Source organism: Phacochoerus africanus, chromosome 2, assembly GCF_016906955.1.
Source record: "Phacochoerus africanus isolate WHEZ1 chromosome 2, ROS_Pafr_v1, whole genome shotgun sequence".
Classification (NCBI taxonomy): Eukaryota; Metazoa; Chordata; class Mammalia; order Artiodactyla; family Suidae; genus Phacochoerus; species Phacochoerus africanus.
The window spans coordinates 104,945,844-104,971,604 of NC_062545.1; the positions used below are offsets into that span (position 1 = coordinate 104,945,844).

At 36.8% G+C, this 25,761-nt stretch overlaps 1 protein-coding gene across 1 annotated transcript in view; it reads left to right on the forward strand.

Moving 5' to 3' along the window:
- Nucleotides 1-25,761, forward strand: part of DCC (DCC netrin 1 receptor) — a 1,209,032-nt gene that overhangs the window by 1,019,847 nt on the left and 163,424 nt on the right. Inside the window, exon 16 of the mRNA XM_047769428.1 lies at nucleotides 25,579-25,674. Coding sequence (XP_047625384.1) covers nucleotides 25,579-25,674 — 96 coding nt within the window. The remainder of the gene's footprint in view (nucleotides 1-25,578; nucleotides 25,675-25,761) is intronic.

The window sequence follows — 25,761 nt, forward strand, 5'->3', positions numbered from 1 at the left end:
AAGAGAGGTGAGGAAGCTATAGAAGAAAAATTGGAAATTAGTGGAGATTGGTCCTTGATGTTTAAGGAAAGAAGCCATCTTGGTAACATCAAAGTGCAGGCAAAGCAGTAGTTGCTGATGTAGAATCTAGAAGCTGCAGCAAGTTATCCAAAAAAATCTAGCTCAGATCATTAATGAAGGTGGTTACACTAAACAACAGATTTTCAATGCACGCTAAACAATCTTCTGTTAGGAAAAGATACCATCTATAATTTTCATAGCAATAGAGGAGAAGTTAATGCCTAGATTCGAATCTTTGAGGGCAGGTTAACCCTCTTGTTAGAGACTAATGTAGCTGGTGACTTGAAGCAACTGTTTATTTTCCATTCTGAAAATCCTCAGGACTTAAGAATTATAAGTTTATTCCGCCTTTGCCATGTAAATGAAACAACCAAGCCTGGATGACAGCAGATCTATTTACAGCATGGTTTACTGAATATTTTAAGCCTACTATTGAGACTTGCTGTTCACATACAAAAAATATTTCTTTCAAAATATTATTGCTTATATATTTCTGAGTGAAAGCAACCAATCTGCAGAGACTACATACTGTACGATTCTGACTAAATGACATTTTGGAAAAAGCAGAACTACAGAGAAGGCAGAAAGATCAGTGGTTGTCAGGGGATACAGGAAGGGGGGGATGAATTGGTGGAACACTGTGCACCTGCAGGGCAATGAAACTCTTCTGGCATTGTCACAATTTCATTATACATGTGTTACAACTCACAAAGGTACTGTACCAAGAGTGAACCCTAATGAAGACTATGAACTTCAGTTAGTAATAATGTATTAACATTGATTCATAAATTGTAACAAATGTATCACACAAATAATGCATGTTAATAGCAAGGGGGAACAAAAAAAGGAATGAAATTATCTGAGACATCTTACAATATGGATGAATCTTATGTGTCATTCTCTGTGAAATAAGCTAGACTCCAAAAGACAAACTCTATAGGAGTCTACTTGTAGGATGCACCCTGAAGTCAAATTTCATAGACCCGGAAAGGAGAATGATGTTTACAAAGGGCTTGGGGGAGGGATTAAGTGGTAGAACTGTTATTTTTGTTTTTGGCTGCCCTGTGGCATGTGGAGTTCCCAAGCCAGAGTTCCCAAACAGTTGTGACCTATGCCACAGCAGCAATGCTATATCCTTAACCCACTGTGATGGGCTGGGGATGGAACCTGTCCTAGGGCTTCAGAGACTCTGCTGATCCCATTGTGCCAGAGTGGGAACTCCAGGAGTAACTGTTTAAATGGTAACAGAGATGAAGTTAGGTTTGATGAGGTTCTTTAGATGGACAGTGGAAAAGGGTACACTTAATGTCCTTGAATTGTACTCTTAAGAATGATTTAAGGGATAAATTGCCTATTATGTAACTTTATCATTATAAAAATGGATAGCCAAAAGAATGCATAAATGCATGAAGTGAAAAAAAATTATTATGATTGTCAATGCAACTGGTCACTCAGGAGCTCTGATGGAACTATACAATGAGATTGATGTTGGTTTCATGACTGCAAACATAATACTCACTCTGTAGCCCATGGATTAAAGACTCTTTTGAACTTTTAAGTATAATTATTTAAGAAGTATATTTCATAAGGCTATAACTTATATGTATAGATCATGATTCCTCTGATGGATTTGGGCAAAGTTAATAGAAAACCTTCTGAAAAGTATTCACCATTCTAGATGCCATTAGAAACATTCATTATTCATGAGAAGAGGTCAAAATATCAACCTTACCAGGATGTTGGAGGGAGCTGATTTCCAACCCTCATGGATGACTTTAAGAGGTTCAAGACTTGAGTGGAGGAAGTAATTGCACATGTGGTGAAAATAGCAAGAGAGCTAGAATTAGAAGTGGAAGTAGTGAAGATGTGATAGAATTGCTGCAACCTATGATAAAATTTAACAGATGAGGAGTTGTTTCTTATGGATGAGCAAAGAAAATGGTTTCTTGAGGTGGAGTATACTCCTGGTGAAGATGCTGTGAAGGTTGTTAAAATGACAACAAACAGTTTAGAATAGTACATAAAATTAATGGACAAAGCAGTGGCAGATTTTGAGAAGACTAACTCCAGTTTTGAAAGAAGTTCCATTGTGGATAAAATGCTATCAAACATTCCTGCATGCTACAGAAAAATTTTTCATGAAAGGAAGAGTCAATTTTTGAAGCAAACTGCATTGTTGTCTTATTCTAAGAAATTGCCATGGCCACCTCAGCCTTCAGATACCACCACTCTGACCAATCAACAGTCATCAACATCATAGCAAGACCCTCTACCAGATTACAGCTTGCCGAAGGCTCAGATTATGGTTAGTATTTTTAGCATTAAATAATTTTTAATTAACGTATATGTGTTGTTTCTTTAGACATAATGCTATTACACACTTTTATATAATGGAAACATAACTCTTATATGCACTGGGATACCAAAAATTATTGTGATTTACTTTATTGCAATATTCACTTTCTTTGCGGTGGTCTAGAACCAAACTCACAGTAATTCTGAATTATGTCTATAAATTGCTACCTACCACAGCTCTAAGAAAGCCATAAAAGGTAACTCTTAACCTTAATTGCTTTTTCTCAATAACCTAAATTTTTAAAAAGTCATTTTCTGAATGAGGTACCATCTACTTTCTAAAGCAGCATGACCAATTTTTAAAAAATGGAAAAAAATGAACACAAAAAGAAGTAATATTTGCAGAAGAAATTACTAGTGATTAGAAATGACCATGGGTGAAGTTAGATGCATAAGATGTGTTCTAATCTTAAATAGTCAAATGACTATTACCTCAGTTATTGGAAGGAAATGTGTTTTTCTAGCTGTCAACCACACCTCTTATAATATCCAAAAGCAAATTAGAAACAATACCAGTCTTGCCTTCATTCCTGTCTACTTTTCTCTAATGTGGCAGGGACTTTGTTTTTCAGCAAGACGCAGAAAAGAAATGTGGATGAAATGAATATTGCACAAAGGTGTTGTTATTGTTGGGGTGTGTGTGTGTGTGTGTGTGTGTGTGTGTGTGTATTTTCTGGTTAAGAGCAAAACACATTAACAGCAAGAAATCAATTTTTTTCTAAGTAAAAAAAAAGCCAAGTCATAAATTATCAGGAATTATATCCACAAGAATAAAAGTAAATAATTCTTTTTTTTTTTTTTTGGTATTTTTAGGGCTGCACCTACAGCATAAGGAAGTCCCCAGGATAGGGGTCAAATCAGAGCTGCAGGTGGTGGCCTACACCACAGCCACAGCAATGCAAGATCCAAGCCATGCCTGCAACCAACACCACAGCTCTCAGCAACACCAGATCCTTAACCCACTGAGCAAAGCCAGAGGTTGAACCTGCACCCTCATGGATACTAGTCAGGTTCATTCCCACTGAGCCACAACAGGAACTCCATGATTTAGCTTTATGATAATCTAATCCATAAGGTTTATGCACCAATTAGTCATTTCTGAGCAGAAATCAGGGAATGATATAAAATCACTGGACAAAACTACTTATGGAGTTGTTGCAGGATTGAGGCAGGGAAATAATGATTTTTCTTTTTAAACTTGACCCTAGTCCTATCAATGTCCTTTACTAATATGCTATTTCACTATCATGAGTAATGAGTCATTTCTCAGTTGTTTTCAAGTCTCATGGTTTTTTCCACATCATCTTTTATGATTTGAACTTTCAGTAAAATGTTAGAGGCTGTGTTTTTTTATTCTAACCATGGATGTATGTTTGATGACATATAGAAACTAAGAGCACAGACACATATTATCAAAAGGTATATAAAGAATTTTATAAGAAATAGTAAGATCTTCCATCTCTTGACAATGACAGGGTGACAGGATCTATTTTCTTCTCTTTTTCTCATGGTGCTTTCCTGGTCTGAATGGCAGAGGGAAGTGTTTTGAAGTTTCGAAATGCTCAGTATGCCTGGCAAGCAATTTTTCTGTTGTTGGTCAAGTTACTTAGACTTTGTGTCCTGGTTTCCCCAATCTGTCAAATGAGCATAACAAGCACTCCTGGCCTTCACAAGAACATGCGTGGGAGAAGACGACAGACCCTGCCAATTTGATGGAGGATGAAGTTATTTTTGAAACAAGTATCATGTATCTTCAAGAAACAAAATCTAGTTTAAGATTCTTTTCTCTTTTCTGAACTGGCTATTACAATAAACATAGGACCCTTTTTATGTGAAGACTATGTATATTTTTGTGTGAACTATATTTTATTATTAGACCCTAAGAACAAAGGGAAAGCTGATACTAACAGTGTTCAATACGACAAGCAGATAATATTGCTTCTGCTCTTATATAATAAACACCTAGGAAGCTCACTTAATATTGCACTAAAATAGTAGAAGGCTTGCACGGACTGTAACAACAACAAAACATACCTTTGACTAAAGCACTTACTATGTGCCGAGCTCTATGTATTTCATATGCACTGTCTCTATTGATTCTCGCAGTAGTCCTAAGAGTAGGGAGCTCTGGTTGATGCCATCTTACTGGTGGGTTAACATCAATTAGATAAAGTTAAACCAGGCTAAGGAGGCTTCAATGACATATACCAAATCTCTTAGCAAGTAAGCGGCAGAAACAGGACTAAAACTTCCTGACTCAAAAGCGTTTTTTAACTGTTGTGCTGTACTATACCAGGCTAAGTATCTTCCATAAGCTTCCCTGTAGAAGTCAAGTATATCTTTAAAAACTATCTAGGAAATGGAGCCAAACTTTCTGAGGCCCTTGAATCATTTTCTGCAGACCAGGTCATTGCTATGCAGAAAAATCCTTCAGGGATTTTGTTTGTTTTCACTAAAACTGTAGAAGTTTGAAAGTCCTTTTTTTCCAACTTATCTTTCTCTCCCTCCCTCAACAATCCCCCACCCTGTACATGAGGTCGATTTATGCTTTTTTGTCCCCTCTCTCACATGTTTTTCTTTCTTTTCAACTAAAAATCCCCACCTCTGTTATCTAGAGTTGCCCATAATATAAAGAGTGTATGTGCTTTTTATTCAATTTAAGAAATACATTAAATTGAATAATAATGACTTGTACAATAACTTGTAAGCAGAACAATCTGTTTTTTTCTAAAAATAAGTTGCTTCATATCTAAGTGTAGGCCTCTGGTGATTTGCCTGGTTTCCTTGAAACTCAGTGAGCAGACCTGCTGTCTTTATTATTATCAAGATAGTTATTAAAGTTGCAAAAATGAAGATAAATTGTTCAAGATCATTAACATTATAGTAACAAATATAGAATTACTGGTATGTCTATTCAGCTGATTAGATAGAGTTATTGGAGCATTAGTGTGTTTGGAGTTTAATACTGTCAATCAGCAAATCAATCAACATTATCAAATGCCAAAGAGAGAAACCGTATTGCCAGTTATGGCTGAATAGAAAGAATATTAGACTTGGTATCAAAGACTTCACTTAGAATCCGGCTCTCCTTTTTATTATCTGTTTGACCATTGATAAATAAATAAAGGTCACTTTAAGTTTCAATGTCCACATTGCCAAACTAGAGATCAAAATTGAGGTTGTAGAGTTCCCATTGTGGCACAGCAGAAATGAATCCAACTAGTATCCATGAGGATGTAGGTTTGATTCCTGGCCTTGCTCAGTGAGTTGGGGATCCAGCATTGCTGTGAGCTGTGGTGTAGGTTGCAAACATGGCTCAGATCCTCTGTTTCTGTGGCTGTGGCATAGGCCAGTAGCTGTAGTTCTGATTCAACCTCTAGCCTGGGGGCCTCCATATGTGGCCCTAAAAAGCAAAAAAAAAAAAAAAAATTAGGTTGTTAAGAAGATTAAATAGGTGAAATATATAAAATGCTCTAACACATTTTTATAAAGTGTTTTTCTTCTTTCATAAATACAGAGAAGTCATCCATTTTCTCATAGAAACTTAGCTGCAAGATTAGCTGGGAAATATATAATCTTCATTTTGCCAAGACATTGGCAAATGTTCATGAATTTTCTTATTGAGGAAGAAGTGCACAATATATAGAAGGGTTAACAATGTACTAGTCAGGATTTACCAGAGATCCAGGACCAATAAGATGGATGGACAGATGGATAGGGAGGTATGTAGATAGACAGACAGACAGACAAATAATTTCTGCAAGATGGATACCCAGGAAAGCCTGTGGTATGTAATTCAGCCCTAATCCAAGGGTTTGAGAATCAGTGGAGTTGATGGTATAAATCCCAGTTTGAGGGTAGGAGAAGATAAGATGAAAACCTAAACTCAAGCAGTGAAGTGGGAGAAAAAAAATATGAGTGAATCCCTCTTTCTTTCAACTTTTGTTTTATTCAAGCCTTCAGTGGATCAGATGATGTCCACCCACTCTAGATGCTAGAGAGGGTAATCTAATTTATTCAAATCCATGGGTTCAAATCCTAATCTCATCCAGAATCACCCTCACAGATACACCTAGAATGTAATGTTTAGTGGGTACTCTGTGACCAATCAAGTTGCACAGACAATTAAGCATCACCAACACTTAGGGTTTCGGCTCTTTTATCCACCATATTACAAAAGGCAAAGTGACTTGGAGAATTCACAAATTCCAACCTTTTTAGAATATTTTAATATAAATTAAAAATAAGTCGAGGTGGTGATTTGGGAGAAAGTATTTTTATATGTGTCCCAATTGTCTCCTACTCGTTCTTTTTCATATAATGTCCGAACATGGACATTTTCCCCAATATTTCATTTACCAGTTTGGTGTCCCATGCAAATTACTTCATAAATTTGTAAATGCTACAGTCTTTGAATTCTCATGATGCTTCCTCCATACATACACACACGGACACACACATCCTCACTATGACATTGATGGAAATTTCACCCTTTTAAATATTCAGCAAACTTGGAGTTCCCGTCATGACTCAGTGGTTAACAAATCCGACTAGGAACCATGAGGTTGCGGGTTTGATCCCTGGCCTTGCTCAGTGGGCTAAGGATCCAGTGTTGCTGTGAGCTGTGGTGTAGGTCGCAGACACGGCTTGGATCCCGAGTTGCTGTGACTCTGGCGTAGCTATCTCAGATTAGACCCTAGCCCGGGAACCTCCATATGCCACAGGTGTGGCCCTAAAATGACAAAAGACAATAAATAAATGAATAAATAAATAAATAAATAAATATTCAGCAAACTCTGATTTTACCTTCAAGGATGAATAAAAATCAGCAAAGTTTTCATTTCCTGAGTGAGCATTAATATTTAAACCTATGGTATGCATGGAGGCCCAATCAGTCCATTACCAGATTTAATGATTTTTGAAGGGTTCAATTTAGTAATCATTATAACTGATGGTCAAAAGGTGAGACCAGGGCTATGTGACTATTCTAGCATTGAGCATTTGTTAAAACATCCATTAATCAGGGGTTAACCTTACTATTTATAATCATAAGCAAAAGTGCAGCACATAGGAAATGAGCCTTCTCATTAGAATTATTCACTTTAAAATCAGTCAACCACATTCTTCTCTGACATCAGAAAGGCTGAGAGTGGGTGATTGCCTCAGAAATTTATGAGACCAACCTGAGTATCTTTCACGTTCCAAAAGAAATACAACAAATCCTTTGCTGACAAAGCCGTAGTCATTACAGATTTTATATTCCAGTTTACGGAGGAAGAGCTTCTCTCAAGCAGATGGCTTGTTTTATCACAGGAACTTTCTTGCAGGAGAATCACTCAGGAGAAAAACTTCAAATAGATCTGGGTAGAATCCTGACTCTACCAGCTATAAGCTGTTTGAACTTGGCAAAGACAATCTTTTTGGAGTATCAATTTTTTTTTTATCTTTTAATTCCTTCATCTAACCAGTCATTTTTGGTCATTCAACACATGGTTTTTTAGTGCTTATTTATCAGGAACTATGGTAGGCATTGGCGGTAATAAAAAAACAAAACAAAAGGAAAAATGGTCCTGGCTTCTGAGTGAAAAAGGATGTTTCTCTCTTACATGTGGCATGTGCCTTATAAGAGAGAAGGTGCATGTATAAATGATCACCACTGTTCTGAAACATCCTGGTAATCATCTCATTTTCTTTTGGAAAGAACTTTCTGTGGATTGTCTCTTCCGATTTCCTCCAGAGGCAGTGACTTTAATAACAGACCCACCTACCTGATTTTATTAAGACACATGGCCACCCAGATAATGGCAAGTTTCATGCATGGCTGTTTTTACAGTTGTGGATGGTGGTGTGACTAAACTCTGGCCAACACAATTAAGCAAATGTGACAGTCCCATCTTCAGGCCTGCCCCTCACAGAATGCATGAGCATATGTGACCCTCGGGCCTTTTCTCCTTCTCCCTGGCTAGGAGATGACACGGAATTAAACTCAGAAATAGTCTACATCTAATGTTGGCAAAGCCACATGGCCAACACTGGACTGCTTCCTTCTAAACTGTCACTTCTACTTCAAGCTACTGTATTTTGTGTTTCTTTATTATAGAAGTTTGGTCTGTACTTAACTAATATATTTGTGACAGATTCAGTTCATACCTTATTCATTGTCTTGAATCCTTGAAATCAAGTATTATCATTCATCACTGATGTTGTCTTCAAAACTACTACAGTATTATTTAAATATGTCTCTAATTATACTTACTACTTTATTATTTTTACTTTGAGTTGAATTATAATAATTATAGTGCAGGAAAAATTGCTTATACTCACAAAGGAAAAAAAAATCCTAGTCTTTGTTGGTAGCTGTCTTATTTCAAGTAATGCCTAATAAAATAAAATTCTTAAACAACAAAATAGAGCATTCTCTCTGAGATTTAGATACGCACCCTTTAGTATGTTTTACAGAATTTTTAAATTCTTTTAGTTTTCAGAGTACCCAGGAAGTTTTGTTATTTAGCAAAGTTTAGAATTGGTATTTGGACAAGTCCTATATTTCTGAATTTATTTTTCAGACTTGATCTCTGCCTTTTTTGAAACATACAATTTCTAAAAAATAATGAGCTGAAGTAAATGTAATTTATACAAATCAGAATATGTCTCTTGGTAATGTAGGTATAGGAATAGATGTAAAACACAATATGCTTAGCTAATAGAATGAAATGTATAAAATTGAGTCCTGTTCCCTCCAAGCTGTATCCTTAAGATATTAAACATTATAATATTTATGTGATATTTATGTTTACAGTGGCTTTTGGAAATCTTTGTTGAATAAGGCTTTTGGAAAGTACCGGATATTCTTTTCAATTCCTTCATTGCTAGAAAAATTGTATTCATGGATTTGATTTAATATAACTACCAACAGTGACTGAAGGACAAATATTATAAATAAGGTGAACAACCAATGATAAACCAATAATTCAGATTTTTTAAAAGTCTTAAAATGGCAAGATTGTCTTTCTATTTATAGCTTGTTTAAAGTTTTGTTCCTCTTTTAAATGATATATTCAAAATAGCTAAGATCAAAGTTCAGAGATATCTCTTATAAGTTATTCCAGAGCCAGGCCATCTGGTCGGAAGAATAATCCTGGTTCACAATTTTCAAAGGGAGAGGGACTGGTGGGTGTCAGAAGGAGAGGAAGTGACTAATCAGAACAATTGTACTTCTTTTTATAATCTACAAAGAGTCGAACAAATGACCGTTGTCAGTATTACTGCATGGGTTACAGGTGATGTGAAGTAAAAAGTTAGCTTTGGGTCACCCCTACATTTAAGTGGTGGTTCTTACAGGCTCCTAAGAGACAGACCCTAAAATAAAACAAAGTGAACAAAAACTTTAAATGAATTTATAATGAATAGTTATAAAAAATGGCATTCAAAATAGGTCATAATAATAAATCAAGTATCATTATTGAATGTTGACCCAGTGTCTAGTTATTTTTAAATATTATATCACCGTATATCTTTTTTTCTGACTGCAAGAAATAGATTTTCTTTTAAACTAAGGCAAATTTAGACATAATAAATGCCCAGATATTAAAGATATGATTGCATGAATATTAAAAAATGTCTTTACCTGTGTAAACAAGAACACAACCAGAGTGCAAATCAGCCCCATCACCACAGTTTCTGCATCCAGTCAACCTCCCAACCTTCATGGGCAATCAGTGTCCTGACTGTGAGTAACATGGATTATGTTGGCTGACCTAGAACCTCATAGAAATAGATTCTTTTTTTGTTTTGGTCATTTTAGGGCTGCATCTGAGGTATGTGGAGTTTCCTAGGCTAGGAGTTGAATTGGAGCTACAGATGCCTGCCTGCACCACAGCCACAGCAACACCAGATCTGAGCTATGTCTGTGACCTATATCACAGCTCACAGCAACGCAGATCCTTAACCCACTGAGGGAGGCTGGGGATCGAACCCACATCCTCATGCATACTAGTCAGATTTGTTTCAACTGAGCCACGACAAGAACTCCAGGATATATTCTTATAAGCTGTATCCTCTTGTTTGTTTTTTAAATGTTATTGGAATATAGCTAACTTACAAAATTGTTAATTTCAGGCATACAACAAAGTAAATCAGTTATACATATACATACATCCATTCCTTTTCAGATTCTTTTCCCATATATGTTATTACACGGTACTAAGTAAGTTTCCTTGTGCTATTCAGGAGGTTGGTCCTTGTTACTTGTTTATTAAATATGCTGTCTTTTATAGGTTATTACAAGACAGTAAATATAGTTCCCTGTGCATAGAGTATGACCTTGTTGATTTCTGTTCTATATATTGTAGAGTGTATATGTTAATCCCAAATTCCTAATTTATCTCTCCCCCTTTCCCCTTTGGTAACTATAAGTTTATTTTCTATGTCTATGAGTCTACCGTTTTGTAAAAAAGTTTATTTGTGTCATATTTTAGATTCCACGTACAAGTGACCACACATCTTTGTCTTTCTCTGTCTGACTTACTTCACATAGTATGATAATCTCTGGTTCCATCCACGTTGCTGCAAGTGGCATTACTTCCATTCTCTTTTATGGCTGAGAATCCCGTTGTATATACATACCACATCTATATCCATTCCTCTGTTGATAGGCATTTAGGTTGCTTCCTTTACTTGGCCATTGTACATAGTGCTGCCATCAACATTGATGTGCATGTACTTTTTTAGAATTAGAGTTTCTTCTGGATATTTGCCCAGGAGTGGGATTGCTGGGTCTTATGATAACTACTTGTAATTTTTAAAGGAAGCTTTATACTGTTTTCTGTAGTGACTGTCCCAGTTTCCATATTTATCTTAAATAAAAGTAATGTAATTCACATTTCTAGATTTTAAAAAGACAAAGATGGAGCTGGAAGAAGTCAATAAAATTGCTTAAGAATATATATCTTTTAAACAGTCAAATTCATTTATAACTCAGATGTGTTTATCTTCAGTGCCATGGCCTTTCCACTCTCTCTGAATTCTTACATAATTTTTATCTTTGGGGGTGAACTTTGCCCTCCGAGCCTTGAGTGTAAGCCTGGTCCCTATGGATTCACTGAGGTCGTCCTGCCGCAGGGTCCAGGTTTACATCTCTAAATGTTCTTCTCTGCCTACTTACCTTCTTCCCAGTTCTCACTAAACAAGATGCTGAAGAAAGCGCAGCCTTACCACATGCATCTCCCTACGATTGGATAGGTTACTATTTATGATTTCCCTTTGTTTGCAGTCTTTCGGCAGAATTTTGCAGACATGCAGCTGTATTACATACAGGTCAGGTCAATTTAAAGGAATCATGTACAAAATTGTCTGTTAAAATCCAAATCTACACCAATAATGTTACAATTTGATATGTCTTAATGGGATAAACAAGTGTATTTTGCTCCTTATTTCACTGCTTCCTGAAAATGACAGTGTGTTTTACTTTTCCAAAATTTCTACTGACTATTACTATAAATGCTAACATTTGCTTGATTCCTGGCTCGGGTCATTTTAAGTACATTTGGTTTTGTCTTTTTTTTTTTCTTCTACCTTCTGAACCTAAGATAATTTGAGTGGGTAACTAAAATACTGGTTGATTTTCTTGAGAACTTAGGTCAGAAGCTGCATTTGTTTATGGTCAAATGACTTAATCCTATGTCTGTTATTCCACTTTTCATTGACAGTTTTATTTTTACTAGGTCTTTATTGTTACCTATTCTGACTTCATTTTTTTCACGTTTTTTTGTTGGTTTGTTTGTGTGGGCCACACCCACAGCAAATGGAAGTTCCCAGGCTAGGTGTTGAATCAGACCTGCAGGTGCCAGCCTATGACACAGTCACAGCAACACCGGATCTGAGCCACCTCTGCGACCTACACTGCGGCTCATGGCAATGTTGGATCCTTAACTCACTGAGATGGGCCAGCGATTGAACCCAACTCCTCATGGATACTAGTCTGGTTCGTTACCTCTGAGCCACAAGTGGAATTATTTTCATGGTTTATTAAAGCATTAAATTAAAACTGAGTTCAAGTTTATATCCACCTTAGACTCTCATTAATTTAATGTCCCCTTCCATGATTAATACAGTTATTTTCCATCTGGGCATATTTCTGAGTCAAATATATATTTAAATGAGAAATAAATCCAAATTTTAGAGCACAGAATTGAAAACTTTGAGTACCTGCAAGTTTCATCATTTGAGGCAACCTTATTGTCAAGAGGATAGAAATCAATTAAGATAGGTATAAGAAATTTAATCAGATAAAAGGGAGAGGCTTTCTCTTTTAACTTTAGGTGTGATATATGTATGCAATCTAGTAAATTAAACTTCAGCCCAGACTATAAAGTCATACTATGTATACTTTGTGAGTTATTCCACATTTGAAGAGAAAATAGCAGCAGGAATCCTCACATTAAATCTACTCCATTTGCCCTTGGCATTGTCCCCAAGACCTTAGTAACTATGGCAATACCACGGGAGAGAAAGGTAAATAGAGCATCTATATAAGTGTGCTCTGCAACATGGAAGCCATCAGCTACAGGGGCTCTTTAAACTTAAATTCAATAAAATTAAGTAAAATGAAAAAAAAAAAAGTTCCTAGTCATGCTACTTACATTTTAAGTGCTCAATAGCTAAATGTGGCTGGAGGCTGCCACACTGTACAGCATAGTTATAGAACATGTACATCATCACAGAAAGCCCTCGAGGACAATGCTGTTTTACAATATTTAGTGGGTTACTGCATATGAAACTTTGTCTGAAGATAATGAAGAAAGCAGAAGCAAGAGTACCTAGAGAAATCCCTACTCTGATTACAAATAAATAAACACATGTATATGCACAGGCTGCCTGTCACTTAAGGGTTTGAATATCATCTATTTGGCAACCTGGGTAATTAAAGATCAGCAATCAAATAACAAGACGCATTACCCAGATGAAGGTAGAAGCCTGAGTAAATATAGAAGTGGATAGATGGAGCAGGCTAGATACACACACACACACACACACACACACACACACACACACACACACAACACTAGAAAGTAAAAAACTTCCTTAATCTGAGGAGGGTAAAGGCATAGTACAGTCCCCCAATTCTGTCTTGTACTTCTTTCTACTTTTCCACTCCAAAAAAGAGTGTAAACCATCTGGGGCCTCTTGTCCATGCTGTCTTAATCAATCTTTAACCTCAGTAGTTAAAAAGTGGGTGGCCTCAAAAGCAGAACATGCCTGGCTTTGAATCTGAGCATTGCCAGTTCATGAGCTCTGCGACCATCACCATCACAAAATCTGCCTTCTTTCACCTCTAGAGTGAGGATACTCCCTGCACCCACCTTTAGGATTAGATAAGTGTGACACAGCATGGCCAGGTTGATTCATTTTTGTTCATGAACAAAAACCTGATTATACTGACTTCTGCCCTCTTTCCTCAGCATCTCTTTCTCTCTGTCTTCTCTTTGTATTTCTCTTCTACTTCCTTAATTCCATCCCCTCTCCCAGAAACCCAGAAGAATTAGGAAGGGAGAGAGTTAAGAGGAAGGAAGAGAAGGACCCCACAATTTTTTAAAGGAGACCAAATTAGTAAGCAAAGAAGGGATGGAAAATATTTGTAAAAGGGAAAGATATGGGTTCCTCTTTCAACTCCTAACCAAAGCACATTATATTTTCTTATTTTCTTATTCTGTTTTTCCTTTGTGCTGTAGTGTCAGTCTGAGTGACTTTTAAACCAAAGCGATGATTCATTTGCTTGACTTAACTACGTGGATCATATTGGCATTTCTTATTAATGCAGCCTTTTATGGTCATGCAATATATTTGCCTCATCTTTTTTTTTTTTTTGGTCTTTTTAGGGCCATATCTGTGGCATATGGAAGTTCCCAGACTAGGGGTTGATTTGGAGCTGTAGCTTCCAGCCTGCACCACAGCCACAGCAATGCAGGATCCAAGGTGCATCTGCAACCCACACTACAGCTCATGGTAATGTCAGATCCTTAACCCACTGAGCAGGGCCAGGGATCGAACCTGCGGTTTCATGGATGCTAGTCAGGTTTGTAACTGCTGAGCCACAATGGGAACTCCTCACCTCCTTTATTACTGAGTTTAATATCTTTTTTGAGAAATGTGAGCAAAACGAGGAATACCTCTGTGTTTAGTTAGTTGTCTCCTGAGGTAATTTCCTGAAGTAAAGCTCTGCTGAGAAATTATTTCATTAAGTGCCCCATTTGTAAGCTGTTTGTGGCACTTTGGAATCTAAGCATTTACTCAGTCCTGTCTCTAACTCTGAGGTCTGACTTTCAGAGCTCACCTCACAAACAAAGCAGATGATGAGTGTTTATTCTGCTCTAATTGGTGACCAAAGGCTGCTCTGCAGAATGGTCCAAAGGCAAGCCCAAACCTTCTAGTCCTAGCACTGCAGAGGAGCATGTATTGGCATGTATAAGACAGTCTCTCTTCCCTCAGTCTTCTCAAGCTGAAATGATTACAACCAGACCTCGGTCTCTCCATTTCTAAAACTGGAATGGTCATTTCTGCCCTAAACTCTTTGGAACATTGTTGAGATGCTTAATGAAGAAACGGTTTTTAAAATCAATGCACAGTACACATGAATCTCTGTTTTTCTTAAATGTGAGGAAAGATTGCACGTAAATTTGGTACCACTCACCAAAAAAGAGCCAGCCATTCTAATTGTTTCCAGTCTGAACCTAAATGACGCCAAGATAGCCAGTTAATTCAGTGGAAAAAAAAATAGGAAAACAATTATTTGGAAGGGTATCTGGAGCAGATGCACTGCTTCCTCAAGGCTTAAGGAAAGAGTCCTCCATATCCCAGACTACTTATATACAAGTTTTATAACATGATCAGAGCCCAGAACGGCCCATCTGTTTTATCTGTGATGTCCTTTCCTCTCTTATACCAAACATGACATAAGCAGGAATTTTTCTCTCCCTTCCTGATTTGCTATCCCCAGCAATGATTTCATGTCACTCAGAATCTAGGAGCCGGAGTTCCCATTGTGCCTCTGTGGATTAGGACCTAGTCATGTCTTTATGAGAATGAGAGTCCAATCCTGGCCTTGCTCAGTGGGTTAAGGATCTGGCATTGCCACAAGCCGTGGTGTAGGTTGCAAATATGGCTTGGATCTGGTGTTGCTGTGGGTGTGGTGTAGGCCTGCAACTGCAGCTCCAATTAGATCCCCAGCCCAGGAACTTCCATATGCTACAGGTAGGGCTGTAAAAAGAAAAAAAAAAAAAAAGAATCTAGGAGGCATTTGCAACTTTCCCCTCCCCCCCATCCCGCCAAATAGACCTACAGAGTATGTTACTCACATGCATCTTTTGTTCTTTACACGTGCTCTGCTCTATCACCTCAGCCCAGGCCTTCGTGACCTTTGCCTAGACAATTACAATAGCCTCTGAGGTAGATATGCCTCAATCATCTTTTCCATCTTTCCTGAATTACATAGTTCTGAGGTAGTAATCTCTCTCAAAGCATAGTTTGAACCTTGTTCACAATGTTCTTCACCTCACCATCTCTCATTCAGTCAAAGGCAAAAATAAGGGCCCAGCTTTGGAATTAGAGTATCCCCCATTTACCTACAAACAGGGAGTAATCGTTCATCCAATCACCAGGTATTTATCAAGTACTTACTGGATTCCAGACACTGGGTTAAGTTAAGGATTGACTAAAATAAAGGATGTGAGGCACTTAACAAAAGGTCTGATTAGGCACCAAACAAATGGGACTACTAGGAAGAGGATGATGGGGAGAAAAGCGAGAGGGAGGAGAAGGAGAAATTGTCAGTCTCCAAGTTTGAAGCCTAATATGCATGATTCTATAACCACTGTGAGCTCTTCACCTGCATTTGCTTACTCCACACTCCCTCCTCCACCTTTCTTCATCAAAAGATTCAGCAAAACCAACATCTTCTCTGCAAAGCCTCTCTGATTCCAGAACAATTTGCTCTTTTTTTTTTAACTTCTAACACAGCTCTTCTATTAGAAAATTCATCAAAGTGAATACAGACTGCTTTGTATGATATATATATATATTTAAATCCTTATATATACCATAGAAACCTTATTACCAACATACCTTAGAAAACTTGTCACTGTGTCCTATATATAGAAGAGGCTCAGTGATGATGGATGAGCAAAGGAATATATGAAAAATAATTGAATGTGAGTATGCAAGTGAGAGGTTTTGTTTCAAAATCCCTTTGGATTCATTTTTTTCCCTCAATCTTCAATTATCAAAATGTGCAGTTTGAGATCAAGAAATCTGAGTTATTTGTTCAGATTGATGGTGGGCTGCCACATAACCTTTACTAAATAATTTAGCCTTTCTCTGCCTCATATGTTCATCAATTCAACAAATATTTGTTAAGCACTTTCTATATGCCAAGCACTGAATCTTTTCCTACAAAGTTCATTTTTATCTGATTTCTTTCTTGGTGCTAGACTTGGTAGATTAGAGCAAATTTATCTTGATTCTCCTTTGGATTCAAATACTTCTTCACACAATCTACCAGGATGAGTATTTGGTACCTCCAAGACTGGTTAATGAACAAGTCATGTTATAAGCTGAGTATTCTTTGGATAGTGTTGAAAGGAAAGAAGAAAAGAAAAGAAGGGAGAGTGGAAGGAAGCCTTCATAAGAGTACTAATTAGATTAGCTATTAATTAAATTTGCAACAAGTATATATAATAAGTACAATTGAATGTTGATACTATAGAAATTGCATCTTTCTTGAATATGAATTGCTCATCCTTTTAAGAGATCAATGCAATAGGCTATGTTTGCTGTCTACCTGCTACACTTAATTAAATGGTTCATGTCCAGTGGGGTCAGAGATGTCCAATAATATTTACCGTCTGACAGGGATGCAGCGGCCTTTTCCCAGTGCCTGTGGTAGCCCCAGTTCACTGCAATGAGCAGGAGTCTGCATCAGGAAAACCACTACCACTCTCATTTTCTCTAATTGACTTGTTGGCAGTGCTAACAGAGGGCAAAAGATGTAGGGACATAGAGACTAGGCCCTGAGAAGCACTTGGCATTGATGGGGCCACTGAGTGAAGTACATAATCTGTAATGAATAAGGACTATGGGCTGTCAATCTAGCACATGCCAGTGGCATTTAATTCACACGAAATATTAATTAAAAATAATGATATTCTCCTTACTGGCTTTTGTTATCAAGCACAGCATTTTGGTCTAGTCTCTGAGGAGCTTTCTGCAGGTTGTTAGATTCATTCCCTTAGCCCCAGAGCCACATTCATCTCCCTACCTTCAGGCAAGCCTCAACAAAGGCTCTTAGAATGATGGGTCTCTTACCTACCAAGTCTCTGGGGGGAAAAGAACCAAAAAAATAAATAAATAATTTCCCTATTTCTCATCCCTTGTCTTTACAACTCCTATAATCAATAAATGCATTTATTCCATTTTTTTTCCCCTAGCTGCAAAAGCATACTAGCCAGAAGCCATCTATTTTGGATGCTCCAAAGAGTTACTAAGTATTTCTTCAGCCTCCTTTTCCAAATGTGATGTATTCTATAGGAAAGGTTATCCAAACAATGATGAAAATCTGATCAATAACTTGAAATCACTCAGAATATCCATTATTAAAAATAATTCCCATGGATATCCACCAAAATTCAGGTTTCAGTGTGATTCAATCACAGTGAATTCAAATGAGAAAATACTGCTCTGTGTTATTTTTTAGAGGCAACTGATACATTTTCAAACCCATATATCTGTAATGTTTTGACAAATCCCGCCCCCCCCCCAATTTACTGTCATAATTGTCATTAAATGTATTCCTGAAAAATGGGGTCTGACCATAATTAATGATTAATTCATTTGGAATTCATTATGATAATATTAAATGTGTTTAGCTCATTTGATGCTTCTAAAGAGGGAGCAGTTCTAAGGCAATTCTTTTGTGATTTACCAGTTTTAAAGTTTAAGAGCTCTGAGCATGTGCAGGAAATAGCTCCACAATGCCCTCTAGTGGTTAGATAGTAAATTACACTCTTCTCTTGCATGAGAAGAAAACACAAACCCTCATTCTCCCTTGCTCCCCATTCACTCTCACAGCCATCTTTCCCCCTCAGAACTTAAAAAAGATGCCTCCATCATGGTATAAAAGGGGATCAAGGCAATATAGTCCTATATCCACTATTAACCAATAACTGAATAATATTTTTATTGTTGTTCAGGCTGATTCAGTATTGGATCAAGCTTGACTGGGTCATGAAAAGACTCTTGCTTCTTCAGTAGATTCAGATGCAGTTTGACAAAAGCACTATACAGTGGCCAGAGGAATCCCAAAGATGTTAATCAGCAGGCAGAGCATGAAGAGCATAAAAAGAAGCTTCTTGAATAAGGTAGACAGAAGGGGGTGTGAAGTTGTCTTAGGTCTTTTATTTCCTAGGTAGCTCTGTGTTACTTTGGAAACATCAGTGAACTTACCTGATCCTCAAATTACTAACTGACAACAGTAAAATACCAGATAAAAAGTCTTCAAGATCTCTGGCACTATTCTTATATGAGTAACAACTCCACTATAAATCTGTCCACCTTTCCTGGGAATAATCAGTGACCACCTGCTATTTTAATTGAAGCCTGGTCACCTGCAAGGTGTTCACAGCACAGTTAGGATTTGTGCAATTTAGCAGTTAGTGTAATTCATTAATCTAACAGCTGGTAGAATATAAAACTCTGTACTTTCCACTAGTATGCCCTATACCATGGCTAGACATTGAGTGGAAGATGCTGCTATTACTCAGATGAGTAGACTTGGTGTGTATTGACATTAGCAAGAGACAGTGTAGAAATGACAATTATCTTGCCTTTATCTAAGAAATACTACTGAGTGTAGATTCTAATCTGTTTCTATTCATCTTATGGTTGACATCTTAACTAAGGAAGCCTAGACTATATTACCTATCTTTCCATGAATATACATGAATATTACATGAATATGTAGTTGTCTATGTAAGAATCTGAGGCTGTAGACTAGTGGCCATGAACCTGTATTCACTTCAGAGGTATATTTTGTTTGGCCAGCACAGATTTATTTTCTTAAATTGTATGCCAACATTTGAAAATTTGATGATTTTTCATAAAAATCTAGATTTCTAGAAAATTTGAAAACACAGGAACTTCCCTCCATATACTAATAACACCTTGAAGCTGAGTGGTGGCCCCAATCCTTTGCTGAATTTCTATCCATCATCCTCTCTGCTCTGTTACCTTTTATACACTGTAGTGAAATTTCTCTCTCTCTCCTTCCTTCTCTCAGGTTTAAAAACGAAAATAAAATTCTAATTTCTAAGCACTTAAGTTTGGAATCACTCATGTCTCTCTCACTCCCTTGATAAAGAGATACATAGACAAATGCAAATGTATAGTTTATGTATATTAAGTGAAACCAAATGCAGTTTGGACCCCCCCAAAGGTATTTTTATATGGTTTGAATCTAATATAAGTGTTTTCAGTATAGTTGTGTATATATCTGAAATCAGACACATATTCTCTTCCAATAACTCTCAAGTATATTTTTCCTGATAGAAAACTATTTTCAATCATTCCCACTTTTTTTCCTGAGATGTTTTTCACCATCTACTATCCTTCTAAGTCTAAATTCTACCCATGTCCTTGAGTCCTAGTTCCAAGTCCAAGAAGTCTTTGATGACTCAATCCCTCACCAATTTTTATGCCTCTAAAGTTAAATAGCCTTCATAAGTTGTATCACATACTTTATTTGCTTATGTTTATGTATCTTTCATTGTTTCCTCTACCCAGAATTATGAGGTCCATGTTTTACAAACATTTTGGGATCTCAAACAGCAGTTAACACCTGACTGATTACTTTCTCTTTTCTAAACTAGGCTGATATCATAAATCTAAAAAAATAGATATCCCCTCTTATGGTGAAGCCATTCACTGCATAGACTACATTAAATGTAATTTGATTTTATTGTTTCTATGTGGTGGTTCTTGTGTCTTTGTGGTTTGGAATGTCAAAACCTTTAACACTTATACTTAGGTCACATAAAAATGTCATGAAGCAAAATCTACCTGATCAGTTCTCTTTTTTTAAGATTTGCATTTTTTCTATTATAGTTGACTTATGATGTTCTGTCATTTTCTGCTGTACAGCAAAGTGATCCAGTCACACATACACACACACACACACACACACACACACACACACACACGTGTGCACGCACACACATGCACACACTTTTCCTCACATTATCCTCCTTCTCACATCATCCTCCATCATGTTTCATCACAAATGACTAGATATAGTTCCCTGTGCTATTCAGCAGGATCTCATTGCTTATCCACTCCAAATGCAATAGTTTGCATCTACTACCCCCAGGCTTCTAGTCCATCCTACTCACTCCCCTTCCCCTTTGGAAACCACAAGTCTGTCCTCCAAGTCCATGAGTTTGTTTCTTTTCTGTAGATAGGTTCATTTGTGCTGTATATTAGATTCCAGATATAAGAGATATCTTATGGTATTTGACTTTCTCTTTCTGACTTATTTCACTTAGTATGAGAGTCTCTAGTTCCATCCATGTTGCTGCAAATGGCATTATTTTGTTCTTTTTTTACGGATGAGTAGCATTCCATTATGTATATGTACCACATCTTCTTAATCCATTTATCTGTTGATGGACATTTAGATTGTTTCCATATCTCGTCTATTGTGAATAGTGCTGTAATGAACATAAGGATGTGTGTGTCTTTTTCAATGAAAGTTTTGTCTGGATATATGCCCCAGAGTGGGATTGCTGGCTCATATGGTAGTTCAATATTTAGTTTTCTGAGGTTTCTCCATACTGTTTTCCATAGTGGTTGTACCAATTTACATTCCCACCAAAGGGTTCCCTTTTCTCCACACCCTCTCCAGCATTTGTTATTTGTTGACTTGTTAATGATGGCCATTCTCACTGGTAATCAGTTTTTAAAGGACACTGTCAGAGATCCATTTATTCATTTTAAAAGATTATTTATTGTAAAATAAAACACAGACACAGAAACCATGTGAAACAAATGTATAGTTTCATGAATGATTGTAAGTTTAAGTTCAGTGCGTGCCTTTGCTCTACATCCTGCAATCTGGCATTTGGGAGTTCCTGTCATGGCTCAGTAGTAACAAACCTGATTAGTGTCCATTAGGATGCAGGTTTGATCCCTGGCCCCACTCAGTGAAGTAAAGATCCGGCGTTGCAGTGAGCTATGGTGTAAGTCACAGACACCGCTCGGATCTGGTGTTGCCACGGCTGTGGCATAGGCCGGCAGCTACAGCTCTGATTTGACCTCAAGCCTGGGAATTTCCATATGCTGCAGGTGTAGCCCTAAAAAGACAATAAATAAATAAATAAATAAATAAATAAATAAATAAATAAATAAATAAATAAATAAATAAGAAAAGAAAAGAAAGGAAAAGAAAAGAAAAGAAAAGAAAAGAAAAAAATAACTGGCATTTGCATCCATAAGCTGATCAGACTAAGTAGGTTCAACCACTTTGGCAAGACTCTAAAGGTGTAATCTATTCTTTCATTAGGAGGTATGTAAGGTCGAGACATCTCTATTTATCTTAGTGATCATGAATGTTTAATGAGTAAATCTATTTGTTCACTGAGGCTGAAAAATGGCAATATTTGAATTTTATTAATTTGTTCTTGTTAGTTAGTTGGAATAATATTATAAGGAGATGACCCCCTCATATACTGTTCGGTTACACCGTGGTGGACTTTTTTCAAGGAAGACATGATAAATATTTGACTCTTTACCCAGACTTGAAAGATAGTACTTTGGTTCTCTGTCAACCACATAAGTAACCAACTCTTATTATTCTTTAAAATGCTTTCACAAACCCATACTTTGGTGTATATTTGTTAGGTTTCAATTCCTTGCAACTTTTATACTTATTGAAGCTCACATAGTCCTGATTTTTGGCCTGCGGAAGCCTCTTCCAAGCTGATTTCCATTTGACATGATCCTAATAGTCTTTGATGATTTTCTTTCTTTGTGGTATGTCAGGACATCTCAGGCCCAATTGCTGTTTTCTACCTCAGACTAGGAGTCAACCAGTTCTCCAAGAAGACCTTGTTTCTTACAGTGCAAAAAAATATATATATTTTTTAAATCCCAGTTTGGGTACTAGGGGTTCCTGTTATAATTGAGTCAGTGTTTCTGGACATTTTCAGTGGACAGAACTAGAGCAAAGATAAAACACCTTTTGAGTTTAAACTGATTTTTCCAGTTAAATTTTAGGAACACAGTATTTTAGTTAACCTCTTCTATTTTACATCTGTATGTCCTTTTGTTCACACCAGGAATCTAGTTCTCAAGGACACAGGGGACAATAGAATTAGAATTTCTCATGATTACTCATTTGTTCAATCTCATATTCCATTAGTCTCAGAATAATAATAATAACAGTCTCACCACCAATAATAATTATTGAAACGTTTTTGCATGTACTATTCATATTCTCCCTTAATTTCATTTTATGATTATAATATACCTCCAATATCAGAACTTGTAGCCCTGCAAAATAAAATCTCTCCCTTTTAACCCCCACTTAGTCTTAGTTCATTAAATTTATTGTTCACCAGTTAGCTATTAGGTCAGTGTCTCCCCTGGTCATTTCAAATGTCTAAAGCTCATTTTCTAGTATTTCTCGGGATCAGGGGAACAATATTCGCTGATTACTTGCATGTTGATAACAGTTTGAGTGAGCCCTTTATATTTAAAGTTAACTTTTGTTGACTTAAAATCCTTGAACCACCTTTCCTTACCTTGAGTATCTCTAATAAATCACTTCAGTTTCTTCTGTCACAAAGTGGTACTGTCAAAAAGTCTGATAATAATCTAATTTTCCCTTTTGTAAACCGTGTATGCTTTTTGTCCACATGCCTAAAAGATTTTTTTAAGTCACCAAAAGTTTTTTGAATTATATTTTTTTTCACATATATTTGTTCTGTTCCCCCTCTGGTTTTTTTCCTCAAGGAAAACTATTATCCTAGCATTAGCTATTCCTTCTTTAGTATTTGTCACTTTTTCTTGAATTCTTTTTTATTCTTAATTTATTTTTGTTTTGTTTCTTCCTGGTTGCTTGTTCATCTAGTTATATGTCATTTCTAAAATGACCCCTTTACTTCTGTAGAATTTGCTCTTGTTAGGCTACCTCATCTCTGAGTTTTTCTTTTTTCTTTTCTTTTTTTTTTTTTGTCTTTTTGCTATTTTGGGCCGCTCCCGCAGCATATGGAGGTTCCCAGGCTAGGGGTTGAATCGGAGCTGGAGCCACAGGCCTACGCCAGAGCCACAGCAACGCGGGATCCGAGCCGCATCTGCAGCCTACACCACAGCTCACAGCAACACTGGATGTTACCCCACTGAGCAAGGGCAGGGACCGAACCTGCAACCTCATGATTCCTAGTCGGATTCGTTAACCACTGGGCCACGACGGGAACTCCAGAGTTTTTCTAATTCTGATTTATGTTACTCTCATGTATCTGGCATTTCATTTCATTTTTTAAATATTATTTAGCACATTTTAAAATGGTAAATTGTAGGCTTTTTTTTTTTTTTTTTTTTTTTTTGCTTTTTAGGGCTGCACCAGAGGCATATGAAGTTTCCAGGCTAGGGGTTAAATTAGAGCGCTGCCTGCTGGCCATAGCCACAGCCACGGCAATGCAGGAACAAGGGATCCAAGCCACATCTGCGACCTATACCACAGCTCACAGCAACACCAAATCCCTGACCCATTGAGCAAGGCCAGGGATCGAACACACATCCTAATGGATACTAGTCAGATTTGTTCCTGGTGCACCACAATGGAAACTCCCTGAAATATTTTTTTGTGTGTGTGTATTTTTGATCCTTTTTTGGTGTATTTGTTTTCAGGAATGATAGCCTCCTCCTTTTATTTTGTAAGGAATTTAACCTCAACAGATTTTTGTGTCATGCTTTTATGTGATTTTTTTTCCTGCATTCACAGAGTTTAAGTAGCTTTTCTTTTTCTTTTTTTTTTAAGGTTAGACATTTTTTTAATTAGTTAACATTTATTAGAGTATAATTGATTTACAGTATTACATCAATTTCTGCTGTACATCATAGTGACCCAGTCATATATATATGACTGCATATATATTATATACACAGTCACACATATATTATATATATTATATATAATACATACACATTCTTTTTCTCATACTTTCTTCCATCCTGTTCTAAATACACAGAGCTCCCTCTCCTATTGTTTTCCTTGGATGAAAGCTCAGGGCTCAGCAAACTCTAGCCTGTGGGTCAAATCTGGCCCAGGTCCTATTTTTGTTTGAGCCCAACTAAACTCAGAATGGCTTTGAAATTTTTGAAAAGTTGTAAACAAATAAAACAAACATAGATGAATATGTGGCAAAGTGGTCAGCAAAGTTATACTCTCTGAGTCATTTGCAGAAAAGTGGACCAAATCCTGATACCTACTAAAAACAATGACAGTTTGCTTTCTGAGTTTTCATGACTATTCCTACTTTGATCTGGACTTTCTCTTCCTTTCATGTCTGTTGCTTCTGTCCTACTTAACTAATTTTAAATTTATTCTTAATAGTTTGTCCCCTGTGCGACCCCTGTTTTGGAAAGAAGATTTTGCAACTTAGTTTCAAGTATTTACTGTCCTCCAACTGATCTGCTGCACTTTCTAGACTACCTGAGAGTTATTTTAGAGTTACCCTAATTTCAGATTTGAGGCCTCCATCTGATTTCTCTTACACAGATACTGATAGAATGCAAGTTCTAAGGTCCTTGCTGGTTTGTCCACATCCACCTTCATTTTAGGATGTGGGATACACCTCATTGCCTCCTTTTGTCGTCATTGTCCAAGTGCCTTTGGCTTTTTATCTGGCCATTCCATCTCTTTCTATGTGAAAATTTAGGAAGATCAAAAAACTCTATTGCTTTCACTGCTATATTCTTCCCAGAATCAAACTCACTCATTGTTAAACAACAATTTGCTTGACTGATTATATTCAATTTGATTCCAGGAAAATGTTTACCCTGAGTATTTCGGTACATTAAATAAATCGACACGTTCATATTCTTTCTGTTTTTCTCCAGAGTCAAGTTCCCATTATGTGATTTCCCTAAAAGCTTTTAACAATGCAGGAGAAGGAGTTCCTCTTTATGAAAGTGCTACCACCAGATCCATAACAGGTAAGCTAAAATAGGTAATCCTCTTGTGAGAAAGTAGTCAGTATTTGAGTTATGGTGAAAACAAACAAATAAACAAAAACAAAATAC